This window comes from Barbus barbus (genome assembly GCF_936440315.1).
Source record: "Barbus barbus genome assembly, chromosome: 30".
Lineage (NCBI taxonomy): Eukaryota > Metazoa > Chordata > Actinopteri > Cypriniformes > Cyprinidae > Barbus > Barbus barbus.
Window position 1 is genome coordinate 29,062,701 of NC_136758.1, and position 21,179 is coordinate 29,083,879.

The 21,179-nt window shown below is 34.5% G+C and overlaps 1 protein-coding gene across 2 annotated transcripts in view; it reads right to left on the minus strand.

Moving 5' to 3' along the window:
* LOC306850622 (formin) overlaps positions 1 to 21,179 on the minus strand; it is a 97,227-nt gene that overhangs the window by 4,274 nt on the left and 71,774 nt on the right. For both annotated transcript variants that reach the window (XM_079386344.1, XM_079386345.1), the window contains 3 exons: positions 11,304 to 11,396; positions 4,907 to 4,958; positions 1 to 88 (listed from right to left, as the gene is read on the minus strand). The exon at positions 1 to 88 is cut by the window's left edge and continues 62 nt beyond it. In XM_079386344.1, coding sequence (XP_079242470.1) covers positions 1 to 88; positions 4,907 to 4,958; positions 11,304 to 11,396 — 233 coding nt within the window. The remainder of the gene's footprint in view (positions 89 to 4,906; positions 4,959 to 11,303; positions 11,397 to 21,179) is intronic.

The window sequence follows — 21,179 nt, forward strand, 5'->3', positions numbered from 1 at the left end:
GTACCACAGCATGAAGACGTGGTTTGGAGAAACCTCCTTCTCTCCAGACTTGGGTTTGAGCCCAAAGTACATCACCATGTCCTGGAAACTACAAGAGAAACATGGAAAGTCAGAGAGAGACGGTCTCCACGGTCAACATGATATCTGCTCTGATGAGACAATCAAAAGATTCTTTGATGAATAAAAAGATCCAAAGATCAGCATTTATCTGAAATAAAAAGCTTTTTATAACATGATACACTATACCATTCACGAGTCAGTATATATACTGTACAAATAAATACAGGCTTGGTGAGCAGATGAGACTTCTTTAAAAAACATTACAAATCTTTCTGTTCAAAACCCTTTGGCTGGTAGTGTATTTTACATAGAAACAAGCATATTCCTAGCTAACAAATTGGGTTATTAAAATATCTCTAACAACATTCTACTAACTATTTTACCCAAAATGTGTTATTTCAACATTTATTTGACTATTCTATGAACATTATGTCTGGTTTACTAGTGCATAAAATGCGGAAAAAAAGTGTGCAACTTAAAAATAAAGTGCTCAAATAAAACTCTAAGAAACAAACAGGATCCCATAGGATCAACTAAAACGTTTAAGAATGAAACTTTTCTTGTTTCTAGCAAGTTTCTTATTTGACTGGTTTACAAACAGTTTTTGCCAAGTATTTGAGTATAATGTGCTTTAATTCTCTCATGATAAATCAGAGCAGGAATGCCTGTGAAACTGTCCCGGCTGCTGTTGTGACGAATGATGACAAGATTTACTCCCATTAAGGGTAAAACAGCGTGGAAAGAGACTTAAACACAATGTGCTGTTAGTGGCAGAAAATCACGCTCAGCGGCCGCAAATCAAGTGGAGCGGCGAGATTAACGGTCCGGCGTGTGACAGATCACACATGACACCAACCGAGGAGAACACGGACACGCCAGGAACGCTCAGGTGCGTATCACTGCTGATTCATCCAGCTCCTGACGGCAGGACAAATATATCACAGCGGGCACAAACTGAATAAAATAAAATAAAATAAAATAAAATAAAATATCAAATAAAATAAAATAAAATAAAATAAAATAAAATAAAATAAAATAAAATAAAATAAAATAAAATAAAATAAAATAAAATAAAATAAATTACTAGATTTCTTAAGCTCCTGACGGCAGGACAAATATATTACAGCAGTCACAAACTGAAAATAAAAATATAAAATTAATCAGGCTGCTGATGGCAGGAAAAAATTATTCCAATTCAAAACAAATATGTTACAGCAATTAAAATTTTTTAAGAAATTAAAATGTTTTAGAATATATTAGAATAAATAATATATAATGAGAATAATTCATTTATGAAAATAAGACAAAATAAAAACAAATAACATATCCGAGAATAACATCAATAAAATAATAAGAATTAACAAATATATATTTATAATTTATAAAACATAATAAGATAAAGTCAAACATATGACAATCAAACATGAAATTGAAAACATTTTAAATTATTAATTATTATTAATTATAAATTATTTAATTATTTATTAATTATAAATGACTTAAAAATAGCTGAGAACATTAATAAATCAATCATTAGAAAAATCCCTCTCAATTTACAAATTCCCTGATAATTGCAGGTTTTTCATTACTGTGGGACACAAACAAATATATAAACATGCAACCACATGTTCTGTTTTTTCTGTTTGACTAGAGTAAATTAAGTTTAATCTCTAAGGTAAAGTGCACACACACACACACACACACAAACACACACACACACACACACACACACACTCACACACACACACTCACACACTCACACACTCACACACACACACTCGTGTCATCTGAGCTACGGCGTTACTGTGTGATTTGCGCAGCATTAATCTGGAATGCATGAGATGTGGTGATTTCTGCTGCCCTGCGCCTGCCTGACAAACCCACAGATAACACAGACACACTCATCTCTCCTCGTCTCACACGGAGCTGCATCACCATCCAGTCCAGTGACATGACAACAAACACTAACAAATATAGCTAAAAACATTGGGGGACATTGTTCTGAAAGGTTTCTAAAATGTTCAAATGTTTTCTTACAAAAACGCTTCTTACAACATTCTCAAAACTCAGAGCGTTATTTCAATGTTTATTGTTTTATATTCTAAGAACATTAAAATGTCCGGTTTTCTTGATTGAAACATTATTTAAAGGCAATGTTGGGGAATGTTACATTTAAAAGTAATGCATTACAATATTGAGTTACTCTGCAGAAATATCGCGCTACACTCTTAAAAATAAAGGTGTTTAAAAGGTTCTTCACAGCGATGCCATCTCTTTCTTACCGTTTTATAATCTGAAGAACCTTCTTTCACCACAAAACAGAACGGTTCTTCAGATGTTAAAGGTTCTTTATGGAACCATTTAGACAAAAAGGCTCTTCTATTGCATCTAATAATCTGATGCATTTAATATTCTAAGATTATTTAATATTCTATTCTTGTACAGGGTACAAAAAAAGCATTTCTTAGAATATTCGAGCACATATCATAAGGAAGTTTTGGGATTTAAGTTCTACAAGCATTTTCTCTGCGTTATGAGAAAGTTCATCAAGCACAGATAACATCATGAGGACATTCCAAGAATGTTTTCTCTCAACGTTACAACAAATGTTCCATAAACATTACTTTAAGAGCGTTTTGTTTGTTTAATACGCTGCAAAAATAAAAAAATGTATTCCTTAGTATGTTTGTCTTGTATTCTAGTATAAATACCTACAAATTCTGGAATTAAGATGCGTTTAGTTGACAATATTATGTCTTGTTTTATGAAAATATTATTTAAATCTTGCTTAAAACAATCAAAAATATCTGCCAATGGGGTAAAAAAAATCATCTTAATTCAAAGGATAGACAAGATTATTTTTCTTACCCCATTGGCAGATATTTTTACTTGTTTGAAGCAAAAACTAACCAAATTTGGATATTTCTTTCATAAAACAAGACATAATATCTTGAGTCATTTTACTTGTCAAGTAAACGCATCTTAATTCCAGAATTAGAAAACAAAACAAGACACTAAGGAAGCAAATCATTGTTTTGCTGGTGATGGTGGCAAGAGACTGGTTCGTCGGATCAAAGCGCTGGCGGTGTTTAGGGTGTTAGCTGCGTGTAAAGGTGACTCCCTCGGGTCGGGACACATGTGGATGCCCACCCAGGTCCGGACGATCGCCCGCGGCCCGCATCCATCACCCACGTGTCACTTTAACGAGGTGCGTTCCTGGGAACTCTGGGAAAAGCCTGGCTCACCGCTGCTCCCGCCCGGCGCTTCTCCACGAGCAAATTAAAGGGAAATTAAACGACTCTGGAGCTGCCAGCCTCTTTTGATCAATATTGGCCAATTCAACAGCTTCATTAACATGGAGTCAAGCGTGGCGTCCGTTCTGCTCTTTCAAACACCACCACGTCGACATCTGCAGTCTATACGAGTGTGTGTGTGTGTGTGTGTGTGTTTCACTTTGTTTTGTTTCAGGTTACAAAAAAACTCTCAAATCTAAACAAGGAAAAATAATCAATATGCTTTGTTTGTCCTTTTCCCCCTCTATGAAAAGTTCCAGATATTTTCCGTCGTGCAGCATCTGGCAGCCGAAGGCTTGCGTATAAATCAGCTCAAACAGTTTGCAGTATTACTGCTGGGAGTCAGGAACACACACGATAAGAGCGAACGATAACATCACCTGCTCCTCACACAGAAAACACTCGCAAGCAGACAAAACCAGCCAGACGTCATCAATCAATGCACAAGCGCAGTAAGAGTAATACACACTAAATCAATCAAAAGTCACATTTATAATGTTGCAAGAGATTTCTGTTTCAAATAAATGCTGTTCTTCTGAACTTTCTATTCATCTGTGAATCCTGAAAAATCTAATGTATGACGGTTTCCACAAAAATATTGTGCAGCACAACTGTTTTCAACATTGATAATAATCAGAAATGTTTGTTGATCAGTAAATCAGTATATTATTATGATTTCTGAAGATCATGTGACACTGAAGACTGGAGTAATGATGCTGAAAATACAGCTGCAGATCACAGAAATATATTACAGTTTAAAGTATATTAAGATAGAAAACAGCTGATTTAAACTGTAATAATATTTCACTATTTTTACTTTAGTTTTGATCAAATAAATAAATTATATACTGCAAAAAAAAAATGCTTTTCTTACTTAGATTTTGTGTCTCGTTTCCAACTATAATTTTTTAAAAAACATTCTTAAATCAAGAAGGATTTTCTAGACAGGTAAAAATTATTGTCTTGTTTTCAGAAAAAAACCCAAATCTAAATTAAGTGAGTTTTTGCTTAGAGCAAGTAAAATAATCTGCCAACGGGAATCTGCTAAATATTTTTTATTTCAAACAGAAAACAATTATTTTTCTTGTTTCAAGCAAAAGCTCACTTTTTTTCACTTTTTTTTTCTGAAAACAAGACAATAATTTTTACTTGTCTAGAAAATAATTCTTGATTTAAGATTTTTTTGATATCTTGGCTGGAAACAAGACAAAATCTAAGTAAGAAAAGCATTTTTTGCAGTGCAGTTTAACAGATATTCACATGGAAAACAGACATTTTTAATTCTAATATTTCACAATTTTTACTGCATTTTTGATCAAATAAATGCAGCCTTGGTGAGCAGAAGAGACGTCTTTCAGAAACATTAAAACAAGTACATTTCAGTCAATACTGAAAAATATCAAAGAAATACTTCAGTCTAATGAAAAATGGAGCAATATCTGTTTTTTATGCAAAGCTAGAGCTCTGATTAGATCCCATTAGTCATGATGCTGTCAGTGTAGGCTTCTCATCAGGTGAGTGATATTATCTCATCATCTGCCGGCGGTTCTTACCTCTTCTGTGCCGCCTGCATCCGCTCGTCTTCAGTCTCGTACTCCGACTGAGCTGCGAATAAAAACACGAACATCAGATCATCTCAAGGATCTCTTCAATGAGACTCTTGCTCCTGCTTCTCCAGAGAAAGTGAATCTGATAACCTGAAGTTAACCAGAAACACCGCTGCTGTTATTTGAAACACAATAAACGATAACTGACATAGAATAAAATATTGCAGATCACTTAAACTTATTCCATTTCAGCTATTTGGCAGCATTTCATTCTTAATTTGAAGTACTAAAATAACTAAAGCTAAATAAACCAAAACAAATAATAAATAAAAATGTATAAATACAATATAGATCTATTAAAATAAAAGAACTAATAAAAATGACAAACACACAACATTACTAAAACTTTAACTAACATTTAAGTGAAAACAAAAACATTCAAAATAGTTACAAAAACGTTTTAAAACATAAATAATTGATACTAAAATAACACTCAAACTGTGCTGAGATGTACCAAGATACTTAAAGTCTGAGTCTCAATATGAACTTAAATAAAAAATGAACTTAAATATTTCTCACTGCATCTCAATATTTCTCCTAAAACTAAAACAGATATATATAGAGATATATTATACATGACTATTCATTTCTGTCACATTATTCTATTATTTATTTTACTTTTTAATTTTAATCTAATCTATTAATTCATATATTTATTAATTATTATTACTATTCATTTGTTTGTTTATTTATTAACTTAATGCCATTTATTATTAGATTAATAATTATTTATTTAGATTTACAGTTTGTTTAGAATCATTCAGATTTTATTCTTTATGTTTTGTAAATAATTATTATTATAGAATAATTATTAAATAATTCATTTATTGTAATCTTATTTTTATTATTTATTTATTTCTAAAAAATGTTTACACTGTTTTTCTCCAAACTTTTCCATGGACCCCCTAGCACTCACTTGCAGATCTAAATAATCTATTTCACACTGAAATAAAACATAAATATATGTACAATATTTGTTATTTAGAGGTGATACATGATCCGGACCGATTTGTGAGAGGTTTCCTGATTCTGATTTGTGACACTGGAGCACAAAACCAGCCATAAGGGTCCATTTTTCAATCCTTTAAAAACATATATGACATATATGAAAGCTGAATAAATTATCTTTCCATTGATTTATGGTTTGTTATGATAGGACAATATTTGTCTGAGATACAACTATTAGAAAATCTGGAATCTGAGGGAGCAAAAAAATCTAAATATTGAGAAAATCTCCTTTAAAGTTGTTCAAATGAAGTTCTTAGCAATGCATATTACTAATCAAAAATTAAGTTTTGATATATTTATGGTAGGAAATGTACTAAATATCTTCATGGAACATGATCTTAATATCCTAATGATTTTTGGCATTAAAATTTTTGTTAGAATTTTGATCCATACAATGTATTGTTGGCTATTGCTACAGATATACCCCAGCGATTTAAGACTGCTTTTGTGCTGCAGCATCACATTTAAGTCTGTTGCTCAAAATTGTCTTTATATTGCTCTTTTCCAGATGATTGAAGTTCATATTGAACAAATCCGAGCACATTTGGGGGCACTGCTGAGATCTCTTTCGATGCAAAAGTGAAAAAAATTTTTATCGGAGGAGAAACAGAAGCTCCCCAGAAACAACAGAGACGTTAAAGCGCTTGTGTTGATGTGTTTTCCTCTCACGGAGTGTGTTTGTGTCGACGTGTGTGTGTGTGTGTCGGATCTCGAGTGGCTCCCGTGGAGCTGCTCCATGTAAAAGTGTCTAAATGCAAGGCAGATGTGTGCGGCGGCCCGGCCGAGGTGCAAGAATTTATCTCAGGCCAGAGCGCGCCTATGATCTCAGATTTATTGCATTTTCCAGATTCATCCCTTTTTTTTTTTTTTTACTGTGATGGGGGACCTTTCCCACTCCTAGATTTAAGAGGGGGAAGTCGCCCAAAACTGTTCAAAGGCGAGTGTTGGGGGTCTCCGGTGGGGGCGAGTGTGAACAGCGCTCTGTGTGTGTGTGTGTGTGTGTGTGACCAGTGGCGTTGGTCTCAGCAGGGGTGGACTGGCGCCTGCGGTCTCCCTCTGCTGTTTGTGTGTGTCGAGCGCGATGTGTGAATTTTCTCCTCAGCTCCGTCTGTAAACATGAAACCAGTAGTGGCTAACTAGAAAGTTATGGGACCTGCACGCTGAGCGGGACAATAAATCCAGCCTTTAAAAGCGACTCGCTGCTCTCAGCGGCCGCCGACCTCAGATTCGGCTTCATTATGAAGCAACACGTCGCACCGATAAAAACCACACATATAATGACATTAAACACGGTGATCGACGCGCTTTCTCACGGTCAGTCTGATAATAGCTGAGAATCAGATGATTTAATGATCACAGACAGCTCCAGAATAATAACTCCACACCAGATCCAATCAAACACTAGGGAAGAACGATAAAAATATCTAGATATTATGAAATAAAAAATTATAGCTTATTTAGGGGGCCACAAGGGAGGGTCCATGGAAAAGTCTGGGAAAAACAGTGTAAAAAATGTAGAAATAAATAATAATAATATTAATAATAAAAGTTTAAGATAAATTATTACTTACTAAATAATTATTTAAAAATAATTAGTGAATAACAAAAATATATAAATGAGTACGTAAACAAATAAATAAATATATATTATTAATCTATTAATAATTTAGATTAAATATATAATAATATTAAAATAAATAAATTTGTAAATAATTAAACATTTATACAAATAAATAATTAGGATTAAAATAAGATAAATTATTATGAATGATTAGTTATTAAATAATTATTGAATAAGAATAAATAAGTAAATATAAAATAAATAATTATTATTAATCTAATAGATAAATAATATAAATAAAAAAATTAAATGATAAGATTAAAATAAGTTTAAAATAAAAAGTTAATAAATAAATATGACATGTACAATAGAGTAGAACAGAATAATGCAACTTGATTAAAACAATTTTCCAAATAATAGAAATTTGTAATATAAATGTTTCATCAGTTGGGTCGTTATACAAGGGATTTATGCAATACATTTTATGATGGTGTCCTTTCCATGAGGATGATTATATTCGTGGGTCTGTGGTATTTAAAGGATTGAAAAGCCCTGTTCTTAAAAGACAAAATATAAAGTGCAGCATTGTCTTTAATATATGCTGATTTAAAGTAATCGGTAATAAACGGTAGCATTAAGGAAATGAGCATCTAGTGAATAATAAAAAGTGCAGACACGTTACAGTAATATTAATGTGCTTAATTGACATGCAAATGTGTAAAAGTCCTAATGGTCTGAAGGACACGCTTAATTTTCATGGAAAATATAATAATATATGTAATTCTTTCTTTTGATTTTGGAGTGAAATATGAGATGTTTTCATGAGATTGTTATAAAACAGAAGGTGAACAGAGAATGAATGAATGATCAGTGTTGGGGAAAGTTACTTTTAAAAGTAATGCATTACAATATTGCGTTACTCCCTAAACAAGTAACTAATTATGTTACTTAGTTACTTTTTATGGAAAGTAATGTGTTACGTTACTTTTGAGTCACTTTTTAAATCTGGGCAGGGCTTGCTTGTTTGTTTTTAATATAAAAAAAGTTCTTCTTTTACAAATATAAAGCCCTTTCACACCAAAAGTGAAATGAATGTAGTCTAGAACTACAGTAAGATCATGTAGATATTTAGTCTAGAACTACAGTAAGATCATGTTGATATTTAGTCTAGAACTACAGTAAGATCATGTTGATATATTTAGTCTAGATCTACAGTAAGATCATGTTGATATTTAGTCTAGAACTACAGTAAGATCATGTTGATATTTAGTCTGGAACTACAGTAAGATCATGTTGATATTTAGTCTAGAACTACAGTAAGATCCTGTAGATATTTAGTCTAGAACTACAGTAAGATCATGTAGATATTTAGTCTGGAACTACAGTAAGATCATGTTGATATTTAGTCTAGAACTACAGTAAGATCATGTTGATATTTAGTCTAGAACTACAGTAAGATCATGTTGATATTTAGTCTGGAACTACAGTAAGATCATGTTGATATTTAGTCTAGAACTACAGTAAGATCCTGTAGATATTTAGTCTAGAACTACAGTAAGATCATGTAGATATTTAGTCTGGAACTACAGTAAGATCATGTTGATATTTAGTCTAGAACTACAGTAAGATCATGTTGATATTTAGTCTAGAACTACAGTAAGATCATGTTGATATTTAGTCTAGATCTACAGTAAGATCCTGTAGATATTTAGTCTAGAACTACAGTAAGATCATGTTGATATTTAGTCTAGAACTACAGTAAGATCATGTTGATATTTAGTCTAGATCTACAGTAAGATCCTGTAGATATTTAGTCTAGAACTACAGTAAGATCATGTAGATATTTAGTCTAGAACTACAGTAAGATCATGTAGATATTTAGTCTAGAACTACAGTAAGATCATGTTGATATTTAGTCTAGATCTACAGTAAGATCATGTAGATATTTAGTCTAGAACTACAGTAAGATCATGTTGATATTTAGTCTAGAACTACTGTAAGATCATGTAGATATTTAGTCTAGAACTACTGTAAGATCATGTAGATATTTAGTCTAGATCTACAGTAAGATCATGTAGATATTTAGTCTAGATCTACAGTAAGATCCTGTAGATATTTAGTCTAGAACTACAGTAAGATCATGTTGATATTTAGTCTAGATCTACAGTAAGATCATGTAGATATTTAGTCTAGAACTACAGTAAGATCATGTAGATATTTAGTCTAGATCTACAGTAAGATCATGTAGATATTTAGTCTAGAACTACAGTAAGATCATGTTGATATTTAGTCTAGAACTACTGTAAGATCATGTAGATATTTAGTCTAGAACTACTGTAAGATCATGTAGATATTTAGTCTAGATCTACAGTAAGATCATGTAGATATTTAGTCTAGATCTACAGTAAGATCCTGTAGATATTTAGTCTAGAACTACAGTAAGATCATGTTGATATTTAGTCTAGATCTACAGTAAGATCATGTAGATATTTAGTCTAGAACTACAGTAAGATCATGTTGATATTTAGTCTAGATCTACAGTAAGATCATGTAGATATTTAGTCTAGATCTACAGTAAGATCATGTAGATATTTAGTCTAGATCTACAGTAAGATCATGTAGATATTTAGTCTAGAACTACAGTAAGATCCTGTAGATATTTAGTCTAGAACTACAGTAAGATCATGTAGATATTTAGTCTAGAACTACAGTAAGATCATGTTGATATTTAGTCTAGATCTACAGTAAGATCATGTAGATATTTAGTCTAGATCTACAGTAAGATCATGTAGATATTTAGTCTAGATCTACAGTAAGATCATGTAGATATTTAGTCTAGAACTACAGTAAGATCATGTAGATATTTAGTCTAGAACTACAGTAAGATCATGTAGATATTTAGTCTAGATCTACAGTAAGATCATGTAGATATTTAGTCTAGATCTACAGTAAGATCCTGTAGATATTTAGTCTAGAACTACAGTAAGATCATGTTGATATTTAGTCTAGATCTACAGTAAGATCATGTAGATATTTAGTCTAGAACTACAGTAAGATCATGTTGATATTTAGTCTAGATCTACAGTAAGATCATGTAGATATTTAGTCTAGATCTACAGTAAGATCATGTAGATATTTAGTCTAGATCTACAGTAAGATCATGTAGATATTTAGTCTAGAACTACAGTAAGATCATGTAGATATTTAGTCTAGAACTACAGTAAGATCATGTTGATATTTAGTCTAGAACTACAGTAAGATCATGTTGATATTTAGTCTAGATCTACAGTAAGATCATGTAGATATTTAGTCTAGATCTACAGTAAGATCATGTAGATATTTAGTCTAGATCTACAGTAAGATCCTGTTCACACACAACGCTCTGCACTTTTCTCTCAACACCAGAGCTGTCACTCAATACATCACAAACACAGGAACTGGAGATACTGATTTGAAAAAGTAACTCAGATATTTCCTTCTAAATTAAAAAGTAATGCATTACTTTACTAGTTACTTAAAATGATAATAATCTGATTACGTAACTCACATTACTTGTAATGCATTACCCCCAACACTGTGAACAAATGAATGAATGATGCACAAGTAGCTTCACTTTGATCAGTTGAGTGATTTCTCCTACTGATGAAGCAGATGACCAGAAAACCAGTTCACCCAGGTCTGGTCTTATAGTCCGATCTCTATCGAGTCCTGCTGGTCAGCCCACTCAGATGCTTTATTTCTCTAACAGGTGAAGGTGATGTCTTTGAGACTCACCGGTGCTGACGAAGGTCTCCATCTTGTCCTTGAAGGGTTGTAGATGTTCCTCAGAGGGGTTTTCACACACCTGCTCAACCTCCTTCACACACGCTGCAGGACAAACACATGAAGAATCAGAAATACTGACCGATTATTTACTGAACACGGCCTACGGAAACAATACACATCCCATCTGATATCATTCACATCCAGTTATCATCACTGTCTCAGCAATGGATGTGAATGAATAAAACATCACAATAATCCACAGCACTCCAGTCCATCAGTTAACATCTGGAGTAGACAGAAGCTGAAACAAATCCAGCATAAGATGTTTTTAACTCAAATATGATCTATAATAACTCTTCCTCCAGTGAAAAAGTGTTCTGGTGTGAATCAGGAGAGAAATCTGCACAGATCAAGCAGCGTTTACAAGACAAAACAGCTCTAAACTTTAAAGCTTTTGTCTTCTCCAGATGTTAACTGATGGACTGGAGTGGTGTGGATTATTGTGATGTTTTTATCAGCTGTTTGGACTCTCATTCTGACGGCACCCATTCACTGCAGAGCATCCATTGCTGAGACACTGATGCAGAGACACATTTCTACAAACCTGATGAAGAAACACACTCATCCTGATCTTGAGTGTGAACATATTTACAGCACATTTTAATTTTTGGGTGAACTTTTCCTTTAATGCAAGGTGTCTTGTTTTAATTCAACTTAGTATAAAATATCTGATCAAAATGACTCGAAATAGAGCAGCTGATGTCACATACAGTTCATTTATTTATATCTGACACAGAGTTGTTAAGCATACACAACATTCCCGTAAAGCACCGCATACTAACTACATACTGCAGGAACGGTGTGATATTAGGAACTGATGGGCTGCTGAATGAAGCAGTAAAGCGGTGAATTAATGAGTTCTGCGTATCACGTTACTAGCACATCCATAAACGAGTTCAACAAGAAACATGAGGAAGAGGTGTGTGATTCTCATCTCAAACAGATGAGCATCAAAGACGCTTTTGGAGCCAATTCAACGGAACCAGAGCAAGAATGCTTTTGATTTCTGGACCGGCTCATCTGGTGTCAAACATGAGACTCGTTTATGAGTTTCCTAATGATTTGAGAGTCTGCAGCTCATTATGATGACGGTGAGTTTGATATCTCTCTGATACGACAATCATCATCATCTAAGTGCATGTTTTGCATCTTTGAGCCAATCAGCTGAGCTGTAAATGTCATGTGACGACACGACTGAGATGTAAGAGCATCATCTCAGCTCAGCTCTGTCTCAGAAGCAGCACAGATGTGGATGGAGTTTGACCCGCTGCTTGGATGGAGTTTGACCCGCTGCTCGTTTGTGTTGTTTGTGCTTCACAGAGTCTTTGTTGTGCTGCCAAACAACTGTGTTCACACAAACTCACAGAAATCACTCGGCAGCTCCGTTCTCTGCCCTCCAAACATGTCCATGCAGCATCTGTGTATGGATATGTTTAGCATTAATGAATCTAGTAAATACCTGCATGTGTTTATCAGTGCTGTAATATGGATTTTTATAAAGCTTTGTTTTTATATAAACCTCAATTGATTTGTTCTCAGGAATAACAAGCTGAAAGTTAATCTATGATTTATCTTTACATCATATCTTTCCTTAACTCTAGGACCAAAATAAATAATAATAATTACCTGTATTTAAAAAAAATAATTGTATAGGTTAAATTAAATCAGTTTTTTAATTATTATTTTTTTAAATAGTTTTTTCATTACAAATCAAATTAAACAATTCCTCAACCCTCACCAAAAAATCGCTGGGATTGCATTTGTGCCGATTATTAATTTTCATAAGATGACTGAAAATAAATATACATAGGCATATATAAAATCTATATATAATCTATATATAAAATCTATTTTCTAAATGCATTAATCAATCTTACTGTGAACAATTAAACTGTACATTTGTCAGGGTTATTTTAGAATCACTGATATATTATTATATTTTTTGGTTAATATTTTAAATTAGATTTAATTTTATATATATTTTCAGTTTTAACTTCAGTTAAAGTTTTAGAAATGTTGTTGTATTTTTGTAATTATTAAAATTATATATTTTTTTTTGTTGTTTTTACTCTAGTTTATGTTTTAGTGGGTTTTGTTGAATTTTTGTAGTTTTTATTTTTTGTTAAAAACTTTTTATTATTTTTGTAGTTTTTAAAATTAAAATAAAAAAATATTGATTTGCATATATCGGTGTCATTTTATATGATTGATAATTTATTTTTGTTAATATCTTGATTTAGATTTAATTTTCATATTTTCTGTTTTCACTTTAATATTAAAGTTTTAGCAATTTTGCTGTCAATTTAATATGCCTATATAGTTTTAATTTTTTTATGTATTAGTTATAGCTTGTCTAGTTTTAGCTATTTTAGTACTTCAAGCTAAATTAAACTGAACTAGCTGAAATAATATATTACTGTCAGTTAATGTTAATTTTCTTTTTAATTAACAAAAATGTTAATCCTCTTAAACTCCACCCCTTTCTTATAAGAATGCTTTCAAATCCACCTCCATCTAATCAGCATCTGATGCACAGAATCAAGTGTTTAAGTTCAAGACTTCATGAAAACAAGTTATTTTTCATATTAATATTAACTAATGGCTACTTAAAGGAGAGACAAGGGGAACCAAATGATGGAAATGATGACATCAGGTTATGATGTAATGCTTTAAAAACAAAACAAAAAAAACAATCAATAAATAATAATACACTGAAAATAAACAGAGCATCTACAGTGGGATCACAGCATCATTCATGACATACCTAGTCTTCCATCATTTTAAACAACTAACTTGTAAAACCACGAGAGCTGATTTATCTCGACGGCTAACAGCGGGGATTTATACGGCTCTGACAGAGCTCTGAGGTTGTATATAATTGTGGATTATCTACTGAAATTCTTCGGCTTTGCTCCGATGGAAATGATCCACTGCATGCTATATAAATAACTCCGGGCTGGCTCGCCAGACAAATGTCTTGTCTCCTGAAAGACTTTCCAAAACATGACGTCTAAAGCCCTGTGAGACGGAGTTTGTATGTGTGTACAAGCATGGTTTTGGTTAATTCGCTCTTTCATCATTGGCAGCAGTGGAGGATGCGAGGAATGCCTCTATTGTCTCCACTCGAGGCATATGGGCTCCATTGATGCGACACTTACGCCCTTATTAAAGGTTATGTAAATGTTAGGACAAAACATCCTCCGAATAATGTTTATGAAACGTTCTTACAAAATTATTCATATCTGACATATGTTCTTGTAATGTTGAGAGGAAACATTCTGTTCTCAAAACATGTCATTAATGTTTGTTCAATGTTTTTGTAATGTTAGCAGAAAAACATTTGATTATAATGTTCATGGAGCATCTAATCATGATGTTTGTTTTTGATAAATGTTAAGAGAAAATTAGCAATATTCTTAGAATATTAAACATAACCGATAAACTAAATCTTGGGGAGGAGGGGGGGTGTGTTTTGATTATTATTCTTAAAAAATCATTTATGATCAGCTAACAGGGAACGTTCTCAGAACATTTTCAAAATAATAGAATGGAATGTTCCTCTAATGTTTACATAACGAAGAAAAAAACGTTCTTTAAATACAAAAATAGGTGTTTTAAATGAACATTGAACATTGTAACATTCTCATTATGTTTTCAAAATGATTAAATGGAATTTTCCTCTAACATTCACATAAGACAAAATGTTAACCATTTAGGCGCCAAGTTTATTTGGCAAAAATGCTGGATTTTGACATCAAGATTTCAAAAGCTTATGGCTTGAAATGGCTTAAAGATAGAGATCTACAGTAAATTAGAAAAATGTTGGGCATGACCGAAAGATTATGTGGGGTGTAAATATACTAATCTAATTTGCATATTATGACATCATCAGGGGGTGGCCCTCTTGAATTTCGTAATATTCAGGAAATAGTAGATATTTCAGCTTATTTGCAGGGTTTTTTTTTGTCTTTTTATCCTCATTCCAAATGATCAGAAAAGAGGAAACCAACAATAAAACAGGAGAAAGTAATAAATTATTACTATATTACTGTGCCATAGTAAAATACATGTGCCTATTTTTTGATCAGTTGACCAACTATCTGCCCAATCAGGTATCTAGGTGACAGTTTATAGTTCTCATTGTATGGCACAGCGCACAGACATACCCCACACTGACTGCTGTACTTTGTCAAAGTCTCTTTAAGACAAGTCCTGTCACTCAGCGGCCATCTTTGAAACGCCTCTTCGGCATCCAAGTGCAGCTCATATCTATTTGAATAGGGAAACATAAAATTCTCCAAAATTGTTCAATAAGCTTATGATTAAATTTCCTATTTGAAATCACCAATGAAATCGGATAACAACTGTCATAAATGTTGTTTCTTTTGCTCAAATAGCTTTATAAAAAGCTTATGCGGCGGCACCATTGCGTGGAAAAGATGTACCGGGAGAAGCGCGATCATTAGACGGCCGATCGTCATTTCCAAAAGGCAAATATTCCCCTTCAGAGTCAGAATCGGCGAATAACATTTGCAATACATCCTCACAAACAACTTTTTATTAGCCATTTGGCGATTTTCTCTCACAAATCTCAAGAGATCTCTACAATTTACTCACACGTTATGAACTGAATTGCTTCCGCATCAATGACACAATAGCTCATTTGCTCTGCTATTTCCTCAAACAATTTTGGTCTAGAATCGAAGTACTACATGTCTGCCATCTAGTGGTGGGGAATACAAATGAGATATTACACCATATTAGGAACTGCAGTCTATTTCATGAAGTATGACGTCTTGTCGCAATTTTGCGACTTTGGCGCTTAGAGGGTTAATACATTTTTAAAAACTGGATGTTTTGAAAGTAGGGATGCACGATATTATCGGACTGATATCGGAAATGGCCGATAATGGCTTTAAATGTAAATATCGGCATTGTTCCGATATGAAAAATGATGCCGATATGTCTTGCCGATAAGAGGAATGAGTTAACTCACATGTGCTCAGGGTGTGCAAGTCATAAGAACATGTCAGCAGTGTGGCTCATTCTTGAAGCAAAGTTTTGTCTGAATGATGATTAGATTCACTCTTTTGGATCGCTGCATTTAAACTGAGAATACAGTACAGAACGACGCATTCGGTGTGTGATAGAGTAAACAGTAATAGCACGTGCAGCGGCAGCAGTGACAGCCTCCCCCGGGTCCTAATGCCTGTTCGGTAAGGAGTTTTAATCTGTAGGGGGCGCTGTTGGCCTACTTCTAATTAAATTAAAAGTAAAATAGCCTACACAAGTACCATTTAGACTGTGTTTCTGATTAAATAAAGCAGTAATTGATGTTATAAACTAATGAGTATGTTTTGATTTAAAGGTCAAAAGCTATAGCTTGCATGAAAAAAAAAATCACAAACATGACATTTGTAAATTAAATAATTTTATATATACTGATTTATTCATTAATGTGTCATATGTTTTATGTTTAAAACAAATCATAAGCTCTAAAAGATTTTCAGCATTTTTACAACTCTTTTGCTTTAGACCATTTACAAATGTTAAATCTTATAAATAAAATAAAATGTTAGGGTTAACACTGCATCTTTCTGGGGAAAAAATGCAGCGATTGATATATAGTTTATTTATAGTTATTTTCAAAGCTTCAGTGTACTGTCAAAAAACCTTCGTTATGGTTTATTTAATTCTAACAAATAAGTTCTTATTAAAAACTAACCAAAATTTTAAAATATTTTGCTTATAATTTCTGCACAGGAGAGACTTGGTGTTGTTTCCAAACAAAAAGGAAATATATCGGTATCAGTATCGGCCAAAATGATTTGAAAAATATCGGCATATCGGATATCAGCAAAAATCCAATATCGTGCATCCCTATTTGAAAGTTTAAAAAACATTCAGAAAGATATGTTTTGATAATGGTTTCAAAATTATAGAATGGAATGTTCCTCTAATGTTGACATAAGCCCCCCAAAAATTCTTTAAACATTAAAAAAGGATGTTTTAAATGTTGAGAGAACATTCAAATGTAACGTTCTCATAATGTTTTCAAAATGATAGAATGGAATATTCCTCTTAACGTTTGCATAATCAAGTAACAACATTCTTTAGGTACAAAAAAATGGGTGTTCTAAACATTTGTGAGAATATTCAAATGTAATGCTCTCATGTTTTCAATGGAATGTTCCTCTAACGTTCACATATCCAAGAAGAAATGTTCTTAATACATTAAAAAACTAGACATTTTTAACATAAAAAAAAGAAATAAAAAAATTAGAAAATATTTCAGTCGGAAATAATGTTTTCATACCAATTTCAAAACGATCGAATGGAATGTTCCTCTAACGTTTGCATAACCAAAAAAACAACATTCTTTAAACATAGAAAAAACAGGTGTTTTAATGTTGAGAGAACATTCAAATGTTACATTCTCATACATTTTTTAAATATCCAATAAAATGGAAAATAAACAATAAAATGGAATGTTTGTCGAACATTCACATAACTACGAGAAACGTTCCAATACATTAAAAAGGGGAAATTTTGATTAAACATTACCAAGAAGAAACGTTCTTTAAATGTAAAAAACAGGTGTTTAAATGTTGAGAGAACATTCAAATGTAATGTTTTTATAATGTTTTCAAAACAATAGAATGGAATGTTACTCTAACGTTGACAAAACCAAGAAACAACATTCGTTAAACATAAGAATCAGAATCAGAATGAGCTTTTATTGCCAAGTATGCTTGCGCATACAAGGAATTTGTTTTAGTGTCATAAGCTTCCAGTTCACAGAGACAACAAGACACACAGACAATAAAAATAAGATGAGAATAAAAAAACACACATGTAAATATAAATAAACAAATAATTGAAAAAGAAAAAAAATTGAAACAGAAATGATTGTATATACAGTTGTGCAATAGATGATAGAATGGAATAGAATAGAAGGAGATACTGAGATGTACAAGAATGGAGGTGGTAGCAAATAAATATAAGGTTATTGCACATTGTTATTGCATAATGGGGGGGGGGGGGCATTTAACTGTTCAGAAGTTGGATCGCCTGGGGGAAGAAACTGTTCTTGTGCCTGGCTGTCCTGGTAATTGTGGCTCTGTAGCGCCGGCCAGATGACAAAAGTTCAAAAAGGGGATGACTTGAATGTGAGGGATCCAGAGTGATTTTCTGAGCTCTTTTCCTCACTCTGGATGTATACAGTTCTTGGAGGGTGGGCAGGGGAGCACCAATAATCCGTTCAGCAGTCCAAACCGTCCTCTGTAGTCTTCTGATACCTGATTTTGTAGCTGAGCCAAACCAGACAGTTATTGATGTGCACAGAACAGACTCGATGACGGCTGAATAGAACTGTTTCAACAGCTCCTGTGGCAGGTTAAACTTCCTGAGCTGGCGAAGGAAGTACAATCTTTGTTGGGCTTTTTTTTTTTTTTTTTTTTACAATGGAGTTGATGTGAGTGTCCCAATTCAGGTTTTGAGAGATGATGGATCCCAGGAACTTGAATGTCTCCACTGCAGTCACAGTGCTGTCTGTGATGGTGAGTGGGGAGAGTGCAGGGGGGTTTCTCCTGAAGTCCACTATCAACTCCACTGTTTTGAGAGTGATGAGCTCCAGGTTGTTTAGATTTTACCAGAGAGCCAGCTCTTTAACCTCCTGTCTGTAGGCAGACTCGTCACCGTCCTGGATGAGGCCGATGAGTGTGGTGTCATCTGCAAACTTCAGAAGCTTGACAGAGGGGTCTTTAGAGGTGCAGTCGTTGGTGTACAGAGAGAAGAGCAGTGGGGAGAGAACACATCCCCGAGGGGCACCAGTGTTGGTGGAGCGGCTGTTTGACATGAATTTCCCCAGTCTTACTAGTTGCTGCCTATCTGTCAGAAAGCTAGTGATCCACTGAGAGATAGAGCTAGGAGCAGAGAGCTGGGTTAGTTTGGTCTAGAGGAGTGTAGGGATGATGGTGTTGAAGTCCGAACTAATGTCCACAAACAGGATCCTCACATAAGTCCCTGATTTGTCCAGGTGTTGCAGGATGTAATGCAGTCCCATGCTGACTGCATCATCCATGGACCTGTTTGCTCGGTAGGCAAACTGCAGGGGGTCCAGTAAGGGTTCAGTGATGTCCTTCAGATAAGCCAGAACTAGTTTTTCAAATGACTTCATGACCACAGATGTTAGAGCCCCGGGTCTGTAGTCATTAAGTCCTGTTATCTTGGGTTTCTTTGGAACAGGGATGATGGTGGAGCGTTTGAAGCAGGAAGGGACATCACACAACTCCATTGATCTATTGAAGATGTGTGTGAAGATAGGGGCCAGCTGGTCAGCACAGGTTTTCAAGCAGGCTGGTGTTACACCGTTTGGGCCTGGTGCCTTCCTTCTCTTGTTCCTCCTGAAGACCTGACGCACGTCTTCTTCACTGATCTGAAGTACAGGAGTGGGGGAGTGGGGGGTTGCAGGAGGTGTTAACGGTTGTGTAGAGAGATAGTCAGGATGGGTGTGGGGGGTTTCAAATCTACAATAAAACTCATTCAGGTCTTCAGCAAGTTGTTGATTCACCTCAGTGCTGGGGGATGGTGTCCTGTACTTTGTGATGGCTTTCAGGCCTTTCCACACTGAAGCGGAGTCATTGGAATTGAACTGATCTTCCAGGTTTTTAGCGTAGGTCCTTTTAGCCACTCTAATCTCCTTATTCAGTGTGTTCCTGGCCTGATTGTACAAGACTCTGTCCCCATTTCTGTAGGTGTCCTCTTTGGCCTGATGAAGGTGTCTGAGTTTTGCTGTAAACCATGCCTTATCATTGTGGAATGTTACATAAGTCCTGGTGGGAATGCATATCAAGTTCAAGTTCAAGTTCAAGTTGTGGGGACATGCAGTGGAACGAAATGTCGTGCCTCGCAGGACCACGGTGCTACATAAATACAGACATTACAAACTAAAAAGGATAAAAAATACAACTATACGAATGCTTCACATAAATATTACCCTATACAAACTAAAAAATAGAAGATAAAAAATACAAACTATACGAATGCTTCACAAATACTGTACATGTGCAAAGAGAGACATTTGAGTTAGCAGCTGGTTGGGGAACAGTGCAGGATGATTTGTAGTGCATGAGCATGTAAACATACATATATTGCTGAGTTTTTTGTGAGATTGTGCACACGCAGCAGTGTGTGTAAGTGTAAGTGTCCATAGTGCACATAGTGTAAAGTGTAAGTGTCCATAGTGCACATAGTGTAGAGTGTGAGTGTCCATAGTGTAAAGTGTCCATAGTGTAAAGTGTCCATAGTGCACATAGAGGAGAGTGTCCATAGTGTAAAGAAAAATAAGAATAAAATAAATAAAAAAAAAAAAAATTAAAGTTCCATACAGTTTTTCTTTGGTGTGGTAAGGTTTGGGGTGGGGGGTGGTCCATGTTCAGGAGGTAGGGGTTTGCATGGGGTTTCAGAGGGGGGCGGGGTGGTTTGAGTTCAGGGCTCTCACAGCCTGAGGGAAAAAGCTGTTGAGCAGTCTGGCGGAGCGGGCTCTGATGCTCCGGTACCGTCTTCCTGATGGTAGGAGCTGGAAGAGACTGTGGGAGGGATGGGTGGAGTCCTTCACGATGCTGTTGGTTTTGCTGGAGCATCGTGTAAGGAAGATGTCCAGGATGGAGGGGAGAGGGGCACCGATGATCTTTGCAGCTGTGTTCACTGTCCGCTGGAGGGTCTTGCGGTCAGCAGCACTGCAGTTCCCGTACCAGACAGTGATGCAGCTGGTCAGCACACTCTCAATGGTGCCTCTGTAGAATGTGGTGAGGATGGGTGGAG